The sequence below is a fragment of the Gymnodraco acuticeps genome, unplaced genomic scaffold, assembly GCF_902827175.1.
Source record: "Gymnodraco acuticeps unplaced genomic scaffold, fGymAcu1.1, whole genome shotgun sequence".
Taxonomy (NCBI): Eukaryota; Metazoa; Chordata; class Actinopteri; order Perciformes; family Bathydraconidae; genus Gymnodraco; species Gymnodraco acuticeps.
Genome location: NW_022992150.1, coordinates 2,140,616 through 2,151,495, shown reverse-complemented (window position 1 = coordinate 2,151,495; position 10,880 = coordinate 2,140,616). Strand labels below are relative to the sequence as shown.

Genomic DNA, 10,880 nt, shown 5'->3' with positions numbered 1-10,880 from the left:
CATACCGGGAAATCCCACCGGAATACCAGTGATTTTACTCAGAGCTGTGAGTGCTGCACAATCTCACACTCCATTTGTTCTTTATTGTAGTTCCTTTATACACAGGAAACTCTGTATTTCAGACGGGTAAGTGTCATTAGATAATTCCTGCTAAGAGACGAAAAATGCTGTCTCTTAAAATAGACTAGTGTGCCCCTCTGAAGCATGTAGGTCAGATTCACTTCCAAGAGCTAAATTAGTTTCCTGTTGAGAAGTCCATACAGTTTGCATAAGGAACTGCCAAACGAACAGGCCGAAAGACATCTTCTAGCTACATTCTGAGAGTCTGGAGGGTTACAAAGTTATAAGTTCCTGTTACTATCCTTAATTGAAGGCACAGCATTGAAAGCTGCATTGAAAACCAGCTAACTCTGTGTTGTATGTGTTTGGAGAATATTTGTGATTGGTTGCAAAAGCTTCTTGCATGTGACGAGCTATATTTAGAAACTTCATACTGATGCGATTTATTTCCAATTCATTACACTGACTTCTTCCACCGTTCTGATTTTCCCATTTACACAACACAGAGGGTTTCACTGATTCGTCCTCTGTGATTGCAAACACGTTGTGCTTTAATAATTGCTGAAAGTACACCGACATCGTAACAGGATGGCAGTGAGAAGACCCTAGCAACAGGGAGAGGAGGAAGAAAGCGTGAGAGTGGGAGGGAGGGGGAAAGATGCAGAACATCAATAAATAATGGCCCCACTGAGGAGGTGGAAATATGGGCCTCGTTATCTTTGCGCCGACGCCTTCATTTGCATGTGAGAAAATGAGGCTGCTACTAACTCTCACACACACACGGTGCACTCACACACACATCTTTTGGACCCACACAAGCTACAGTATGTATCCTATTTATAGACTCTATCATTTCCCATTCTCTCTCTCGCACATTTATACTCCATTATTTTCTTTTTCTCCTCTTTGGAATTTGTCATAGCAGCAGGTCGGCCTGTTGTGTGACTGCGAGGCCGCTGGCATGTTGTTGGATTGAAAAAATAAAGCGGAAGAAACCCTTTATTGCACAAAAGGTTCGCTAAGGACATACAGTACGATTCATTTGAGTAATGGCACTCTGACATTTGATACAAACAAACATGGCGTACAGATCTACCACTTAGATGTCATAAGAGCAGTTTTTTCATATAAATCCACCTTTATAAAAAGTGGTTGTTATCGATATAGACATTAAACATTAAAAAAAAAAAAGGGAAAATATCTTGATTTTGATCAAAAATAAGTCAATATTAGATTATTTTATATATTTTCTTTAACTGAGAATTATGTTCCTGTCATGAACATATCTCACCTGACCCAGATATTACAAACTAAGATGATAAAAGTTCCCCTCTGGACCCCATCTGCATCAGGATACACAAACAGCTTTGCACAATTTCCTCCATGAATGCATCTCATTGAGACTCTGACCGAACTCATACAAAATCCAACAATGTTGACATCCTCTAGGCAACACAGCTTCTTTCAGAGAGCTTATTTCTGGCTGAAAGAACTCTTAAAAGAGCCATTTATACTTGATGGAAAATACTTAAACCTCTTTTGGTTTCCATCAGAGCTCTTTTGAGGATCCATGAGAGTCCATTATTTACCAAGTGGGGAAACCTTTATTGTTTCCTAGTTTTTGGTGTTGCAAAAGAAAATGAACCATGATGGATTTAGAACAATTGAAAACACATTGTCAATGGATCAACAAAGCTCTGACATAAAAATCCTGTCATGTGAAGTACAATTACACAGCAACAGGAAAAAGGGTCCAAACCAGGGAGTTTCTGTCTTCAAGTATGTTGGAAAACTTAAATGTGAGGAAAAACTAAGTGTTTGTGTAAAAATGTTTGATACTTGCAAAGAAGAAAACTGTCAGACTCCCTGGAAAAAGTATATAACACGAACAACTGTGACCATTTTCTCTCGACATCATCTGCATGTTTTGCTGCAGCTGTGCGTCCCTGTCTATAGTATGTGTGTGTAAAATGCACATTGGCTCAGTTTCTCGTTATCTAGTCAAGTCAGCGTGAATAAAAGCTGAGGGAGCACAATGGTTTAGTAATTAATATTTGACTCTGTCTGCCACTCTGCTTCGAGACTGAGAGAGAGGGAAACGATGAGAGCGTTCACACAAACAGAGATGGAGAGAGTCGACTAAAGAAACACTGATATTCGGATTCTTTGTACGGGCCACGCTCTTAACATGACCAGATAATAATGGAAATAATGTTGTGTGATAGGTTTTAATCAGTGTTGCTTCAGAGGGATGCTGCTGAAGACAGAAAGTGTGGCTTTGTCAGATCCAGCTGACTCTCTCCCTCTCTCCCTCTCTCCCTCTCTCCCTCTCTCCCTCTCTCCCCCCTGCCTATGTCAGAGTGTTGTGACAGGCGAGTCGTCGGTGTTGTGGGAATAGCAGTCTTAAAGTGCTCATTATCCTGTAAGGCTTCATTCTAGGGGGGCAAACAAAGGCTGCTGTGAAATTGCAGACTGTGCCTCCCTCTCGGGTCATGCGGTATATTCCATGCAAACACATGCACAGTCCATAACTGCTGCCTTCAGTGTTGCTGCTCAAGCACCTCGGCAAGAGCCCCGACAAACACAGAGCTTGTAGATGAAATATTGATGCTGATAAACACACAGGTGCACCTGAACGAGGCCAGTCCAGCTGCTGGCCTGGAGCTCAGATGCTAAAAGACAGATGCTAAAAAGACACTAGTGATGCTTGCAAACCAAAATGTACCTTATTGTAACCATGCTGCAACCATTTGAAATATGTCACATTTACAGTGATCTGGCTGATCGCTCAATGTGTAGGAATACATCAGAAGAACAGTTGTATGAAGATACATAGAGCAGTCAAACATATTTCTGCAATATGTTATGTTTGAAATAGTACGTCTTCATTAATGTGCCTCTGGTTTTCCTCCAATCATTGCACACAGCATAAACATTGGTTTATATGCAAACCTTAGATTCTCTAAGTAGCATAACATGCTGGAAAGAGAACAAGCAGCTCTCATTGCATAAAACACTTAATCTTCCACTTTAGACAACACCACACTTGAAAGACAGAACATTTCAGTTTTTTTTATGAAGAGCTTTATTCATTCATTCATTGTGTGTATAGGGTTGCCGTAAATCTGCCTCTGCGCTGTGTATGGGTGGTGCAAGTGACCGCTGTGTGTCCTCCAGGCCTTGAAAGAGTGCCAGGTTTTGGTAGGCAACATTATCAGCCAGGTACTGCCAACTGTTCAGGCAGCTGTTTGTTCTTAGCACAATACGGTTTTGCAATGAGCACAATGCATTTGTAGCAGAGCGATCATCTTGCTGCAGGTTTTTTACTGCGTGTTTCTGTCTGTCAGCAGTTTTCCTTTGGGGGTATTAATGTAAGTCTTTAATGGATGTGTCTTCCGCAGGTAACAGGTTCTCGCTGACCTCCTTCGGGGCTCTTTACATCTCCGATGTTCAGAAGGAGGACGCCCTCTCCACATACCGGTGCATCACCAGACATAAGTACAGCGGCGAGACGCGCCAAAGCAACGGAGTCAGGCTCTCTGTAATGGGTGAGTAGCCTGTCAGTTTACTCATGATGGACTCACTCTTTGTCTTGAACCAAAAAATGACCCCACCTCTTTCCTTCCAGACCCAAACGAGTCCTCCCCTACCATCCTGGACAGTTTCCAAGCAGGCGAGGTGAACGCAGGCCAGAGTATCGAGCTCCCCTGCACAGCGGGAGGGTATCCCACCCCCACGGTGCGCTGGCTAAAAGACGGTCGCCCACTCCCCTCGGACGCCCGCTGGACACGGCGTTTGACGGGGCTGACCATCAGCGACCTGAGGCAGGAGGACAGCGGCAGCTATGCATGCGAGGTCACCAACAGCTTTGGCTCAAAGGAGGTGTCTGGACTGCTTCACGTTATAGGTGTGTGAGCACAACCACACACACACACACACAAACACACACACACACACACACACACGCACACACACACACACACACACACACACACACACACACACACACACACACACACACACACTGCTAAAAGACTCCCACGCTGTCTTTTCGGTGAATCAGCCTGGCAGACGGACACATTCTCAAACTCCTCTCCTTTTGGTTGGAGGCACACATACAAGTCGCACCTCGAGTGTGTCTGTAACAAACATGTGTGTGAGCTGTATGATTGCCCCGTCATATCAGCTCTCAAAAAGAGAGGCAGGGCAGTAATTCACTGAGACTGGATCCGTAACACAGCTGCCAGCACCATTCACCATCAGGGAGGAGGGTGAGGAGGAAGGACGGGGATAAATACGAGGGGGTCACGGGAGGGACGATCAGACATCCAGACAGTTCCGGAATGACATTATCCACCATGTAATAACAAGATAATAAGAGAGGCGGAGATAAATGTACATTGTGTGAAGTATACAAAGAAACAAAAGAGCGGGAAAAGACGAGACAGAGGGGGAGAATAGAGAGGCGGTAGGCTTTGCCAGTGGGCACATCATGGCAGCACACTCTGTGACTCTGACAGGGTAAGGGGGGGGGGGGCACAGCAATGCCCCCCAGCACACACCACCAGCTGCCTTATTGCTCACTGACATTTGCACACACACATACATACACTCTCTCACACACACACATAAGTGGACAGAGATGTGAAGAGATATCTCCAGCTGCTTTTTTAATGAGTGCGTCCATCTGATTGAGTCACCGCCGCTGATTGTGCTATCTCTCGTCCTCCCCATCTCTAGTAACACTAACGCCTATAGTATGTATGATTCCATGTGAAGCACTGTAAATCCAGCTGAAAGATTAAAGAGCAATTGGTACTTGACAATAAAACATACTAAATAAAGTATTTAAAATGTTTATGGATCAATTCAATTGTTAATGTTTTGCAAATGTAATGTTTGCAAATTGATATAATGTCTAAATACAGGAAGTTAAATTAGCAGAGTATAACTAACATATTTACTCTGAAATATAAAATGTATTTATTGGATGATAACTGGTTTGTGAAGCCTTAATACCCAAGATATTAACTAATGATAAATGAACAATGGACAACTAATAAGCTATTTATGTTTATGAAACACTTCACAGGGATACCACAGAATTGTATAACTTTTTTAATTCATCTTTGAACAAAAACAACAATTATTTTATAAAGTTTCCGGTGTAAAAGGTCTAAGTAATACTAAATGGAATATAAAAGGGGAGTCAAGCAAAATGTATACACACTCATGCTTAACTTAACTTATTTATATAGCTTTTTTACAAGCAGTTCTCTGCGAAACACAACATAAAAAATGGAAATCCGAACAATGTAAAAGGTTGTTTTTTGTGTGTGTTTTCAATTATTGCTCTAACAAACAATCTGCGTTTTTCTCCCAGATCCCCTACGAGTCACCCTGTCCCCTAAGAACCTGAAGACTGGCATCAGCAGCACGCTGTTCTTCACCTGCACTGTGGAGGGCTCTCCAGAATACACCATCAGCTGGTACAGCAACACGGAGCCCATCGTCCCCGACCAGCACATCTCCATCCAGGGGCAGCACAACGACACCTTGCAGATCACTGCGGCTCAGAAGTTCCACTCCGGGGCCTACCAGTGCTTCGCCTCCCGAAAGGGCCACACCGCTCAGGACTTTTCCATTATTCTGCTAGAGGGTATGTGGACAGAGACTGGCGGGGAAATAAACAAGTGTAAATTCTGTTTTGATGGGTCTTTAGGAGTTTAAGGAGAGCAAAATGACAGATGACTTTGATTTTGATTCCTCTTCTTTTGCAGATTACGTTTATTCTTTATCTAAATACTTGTGCATAAATTGCAAATGTCATTGATAGAGGCATAAATAGGACATCACACAGCAGTGTCATTGAGCAGACACATAAATCAGTTTGCTTTAGACATAAACAGATCTAAATCCTGCTTTCTGACCATTATGTGTCTTGTTTTTCTCTCTTCCCTCAGATGGTACTCCTCGTATTGTGTCTTCCTTCAGCGAGCGCGTGGTGAACCCCGGCGAGCCTTTCTCCCTCATGTGTGGCGCCAAAGGAGCCCCGCCTCCCTCCATCACCTGGACGCTGGATGACGAGGCCGTGGTGCGAGACTCCACCTACAAGACCAGCCAGTACACGCTGTCGGACGGCCTGACCGTGTCGCACGTCAACGTCAGCAGCCCGCTCATCCGGGATGGGGGAGTGTATCGGTGCGTCGCACGCAACTCGGCCGGTAGCGCCGAGTACCAAGCGCGCATAAACGTAAGAGGTGCCTGTCTGCTTTTCAATATAACTGCACCCTACACCTGACTGAAAACAAACACACGAGGGCTAGTTAGTGTCAAATATCACTTTGCATTTCACACAGTATGTATGTATCTATCTGTATATCTATCTATCTTTCTATCTAAAGCTCTATCTATCTATCTATCTATCTATCTATCTATCTATCTATCTATCTATCTATCTATCTATCTATCTATCTATCTATCTATCTATCTATCTATCTATCTATCTATCTATCTATCTATCTATCTATCTATCTATCTATCAACAGATCTATCAATCTATCTATCTATCTATCTATATCTCTCTATATATATATATATATATACAGTATATATATATATATATATATATATATATATATATATATATATATCTCTATCTACAGCTCTATCTATCTATCTATCTATCTACAGATGTATCAATCTATCAATCCATCTATCGATCTACAGATCTATCTATCCATCTATCTCTCTATCTATCTCTATATCTATCTACCTATCTATCTGACTATCAATCTATCAATCCATCTATCGATCTACAGATCTATCTATCTATCCATCTATCTATCTATCTATCTATCTATCTATCTATATATCTCTCTATCTATCTATCTATATATATATATATATATATATATATCTATCTACAGCTCTATCTATCTGTCTATCTATCTATCTATCTCTCTATCAATCAATTTACCTATCTATCTATCTATCTATCTACGTATCTATCTATCTATCTATCTACGTATCTATCTATCTATCTATCTATCTATCTACGTATCTATCTATCTATCTATCTATCTATCTATCTATCTATCTATCTATCTATCTATCTATCTATCTATCTATCTATCTATCTATCTATCTATCTATCTATCTATCTATCTATCTATCTATCTGTCTATCTAGATGAGGGTCAGATAGAAAAATACACAGAATTACTTGGCTACACAGACTATTTAATTAGATTACAATCAACAAATATCCTCAATCCGACTTTAGTAAAGGGAGCATAACTAACCTCCCTCTCCACCTGTCAACTTGCCCCAATCACTCTATCCCTCAAACTTTATCTCCTCACCTCCTCTCGTCTCCGTGGCTGCTCCCTGACTCTGCCATGGCCTCCCTCACCTCATCTGCCCCTCTCCCCGACCTCTGCCTCTCTCTCTGTCTCCTCCCTCCATCCCCTCCCTCTCTTCCCTGTGTCTCCAGGTCCACCCCGAATCAGACCCATGCGGGACATCACCGCTGTGGCGGGCAGGAACACCTACATAACGTGTCGGGTGATTGGCTACCCGTATTACTCAATCAAGTGGCTGAAGGAAGGCATGCAGCTGCCCGATAATCATCGTCAAGTGGTGTTTGAGAACGGCACGCTGAGGCTGACGGACGTGCAGAAGGGCGCGGACGAGGGCACCTACTTGTGTAGCGTTCTGATCCAGCCCCAGGTGTCAATCAACCAGACCGTTCACGTCACTGTCAAAGGTGAGAAGGCAAGAATGGACTCAAAGGGATAAAAAACGCACAGGGCAATGTTTTCCGGTCAAATACACCCAATCAGTTCAGATAGAGTGACCCACCAAGGACTTCTTGCTAGGGATTGACTGTAGCTTTGGCCTCTTTCCTCAAAAGAGGTCATCTTGCTTGTTGTGGGCATCACTGTATACAAAACATCCCTAAAACAGTAGTGAGGAATAAGCCTGTCACAATAACTTTTACCTTATCAGATTATTGTACTATCTATATATATATGCACAACCTCGAGCCAACATGATGGCAGAATAAACAGCAGGCTTTACCCTACCATCAAGACCATTCAATACAGACATTGCCCCCTTTGTAAGATAGTCCATTTTATTCACAATTTCTCGCTGTTTAGTTTTATTCAATTGTTACCTTAAACAGTAAGAATATGTTTAGTACTTGCATTTTTATGCTATTATTTTATCAATATGTCAGTTGCATTAAATAGTCTTAAAACAACTCATATTGTTATCGCAGTTAGGTCTGTGTAATTATCATGATAGACCCAGTGAGAATGAAATCAAAGCCAACACAGTAAACATTAGTTCTCTGCCTTTCCTTTTAGAAATAATAAAAACAGACTGGTCTGGTGCAGTTTCCAGATGTTAGATATAGAGATGTCTGGATATCAGAGTACTTAAACCCTACCACCATGATACAGCAGTGTACAAAGTTGTTTACAGAGGTAGATGGTGTTTAGGACAGATTTATGTCTCGGTGTGCGCCTGCATTTTGTTTAGTCGGCGAGCGGGTGATGATGGTAGCGGGGCAGCTGCAGAGGTGTGTAAGTGTGTGTGCATGTGCGTGCATGTGAGTGTGTCTCTGATTTAATTAGATGAATAATAATGAAGCCTAGATTAAATCCCCCAGATGTCTCAGCTGTAGTACCCCCACCCCAACCTCCATTACTATGGCAACGGGATGACTTCCTCCTGCCAATTGGACTCTAACCAGAGCAGCTATTATGGGCTTCAGGAGCTGGGGGCTGAAGAGTGGTGGGGGGGAGAGGAAGAGAGGCCCACTGGCCAATGACCTTCCCTCTCTCTCAGCATTGCTCCAGATGGCCACACTGCCACTCTTCCTCGTCTATCGCTACCTTCATCTCGCTGACTCTCCGCACTCTTCCTCTCTCCCCCAGTGCCGCCGCTCATCCAGCCCTTCGACATCCCCTCTACCTCAGTGGGGAAGCTCATGTACATCGCCTGTGTGGTGTCATCTGGGGACATGCCCATACGCATCACCTGGCACAAAGACGGCCAGCTCATCGTGCCAGGCTCCGCCTCTGGCGTCGCTATAGAGACCAAAGAGTTCATGAGCTCCCTGCAAATATCCAAGGTGACACTGAAGCACAACGGAAACTACACCTGCATCGCCAGCAACGCCGCCGCCACCGTCAGCTGGGAGAGGCAGCTGATAGTAACTGGTGAGGGATTGAGCAAGGAGAGAATGATGATGAATTAGGTCAGATCAGATATCTAATGTGCACTGGAAGCTTAGAAATGTCACATCAACACTTACATGTTCTACCTTTTTACTGTAAGACCTTCCATTGAGGTTAATCTCATCTTTTTGTTTCTCAGTGCCTCCACGCTTCACGGTGCAGCCCAACAATCAAGACTGCATCTACGGCAAAGCTGGAGTTCTCAACTGCTCTGTGGAGGGTTACCCACCTCCAAAAGTCATGTGGAAGCATGCAAAAGGTAACATCATCACTGCCTACAACATAACAGAAACAGAAAACAAGAAAAGAACCAGCACTAACACGCGTGTTCTTTGTGGTGCAGGTGTAGGAAACCCTCAGCAGTACCACCCAGTCCCTCTCACTGGCCGAATCCAGATCATGTCAAACGGCTCTCTGCTCATCCGACACGTGCTGGAGGACGACCGAGGCTACTACCTCTGCCAAGCCTCTAACGGCGTGGGCTCAGACATCAGTAAGAGCATGATCCTCACCGTCAAAAGTAAGGGCCAACATACTCTCTTTCACTTTCATAACCACATCTCCTGGATTGCACATATACTGTACACAGAGACAAGGTTTAGCTTTTTGGAGGGAAGGATGCACTTTTGCCCCAGGCTAGTGTGGCCTGCACTGAACCTCACTAAACCCTGTCTCCGTCCTGCGCATCACTAACTGAGGGTATCTTTGCTATCGATTGATGTGTTCCGGCTGCCGGTCTGTGTGCTTCTCAATGTTTTTTGGTGGGGAAAGGGGCTGATGAATTAGTGATGAAAACAAAACCGCAGGAACCCCTTCAATCAATAATCTATGTCTGCGGAAAGGAGAAGAGTAGAAGGAGAAGGCAGGGAGACAGCGAGCAGGGCTTGAAGCGTGAAATGAAAATGGGGAACGCAGCGCAGAAATAGAGATGTCTATACATCTGTAATATATCCTCGCTTTCCAATACCACATCCCCGTGTTTCCTCGTCTCATTACTCCATATAATACCATCCGTCACACTGACATACGTGTGCCATTCTGCTCAGTTCCCGCCATGATCACCAGCCACCCCAACACCACCATGGCGAGGAAGGGCCAGACCAAGGAGCTGAACTGCACGGCGCGCGGAGAGCAACCCATAATTATCCGCTGGGAGAGAGGGGACACAGTCATCGACGCCGAGAGAAACCCCCGCTACTCCATAACCATCAACAAGAAGGGGGACGAAGTCATCTCCACGCTTAAGGTGAACAGACAGTGAACACAACACAGAGCAGACCCTGAACTCAGCTTATTGTAATCACAACATCAGTTATGATACTGTTCAAAAACAATTAAATGATCATTAACAATGATTACTCTCGCTATAAATAATATTATTTTAACTTTGTATTGTTGCACACATTATAAAAAGGTAATAGCCATGTTACGTTTTTGTTAGTTATTACCAAATGATTACCAGATATTTGACACGCTTTGTTAATGGTTCATAATTGGGTTGTTAACCGTTCATAAACATGATTTGAATGGCTTGTCTAAAGCTGCAACTGATGATTATAATACCTTTGAAAAT

The 10,880-nt window shown here is 43.5% G+C and overlaps 1 protein-coding gene across 6 annotated transcripts in view; it reads left to right on the top strand.

Moving 5' to 3' along the window:
• LOC117538492 (Down syndrome cell adhesion molecule-like protein 1 homolog) overlaps positions 1–10,880 on the top strand; it is a 47,384-nt gene that overhangs the window by 17,850 nt on the left and 18,654 nt on the right. For 3 of the 6 annotated variants that reach the window (XM_034204235.1, XM_034204234.1, XM_034204233.1), the window contains exons 3-11: positions 3,462–3,608; positions 3,689–3,967; positions 5,444–5,719; positions 6,024–6,320; positions 7,555–7,827; positions 9,005–9,289; positions 9,447–9,566; positions 9,651–9,827; positions 10,354–10,553. In XM_034204235.1, coding sequence (XP_034060126.1) covers positions 3,462–3,608; positions 3,689–3,967; positions 5,444–5,719; positions 6,024–6,320; positions 7,555–7,827; positions 9,005–9,289; positions 9,447–9,566; positions 9,651–9,827; positions 10,354–10,553 — 2,054 coding nt within the window. Of the gene's footprint in view, positions 1–3,461; positions 3,609–3,688; positions 3,968–5,443; positions 5,720–6,023; positions 6,321–7,554; positions 7,828–9,004; positions 9,290–9,446; positions 9,828–10,353; positions 10,554–10,880 lie in introns of those variants that run through there. The other 3 variants (XM_034204232.1, XR_004567860.1, XM_034204236.1) reach the window with 3 other exon arrangements.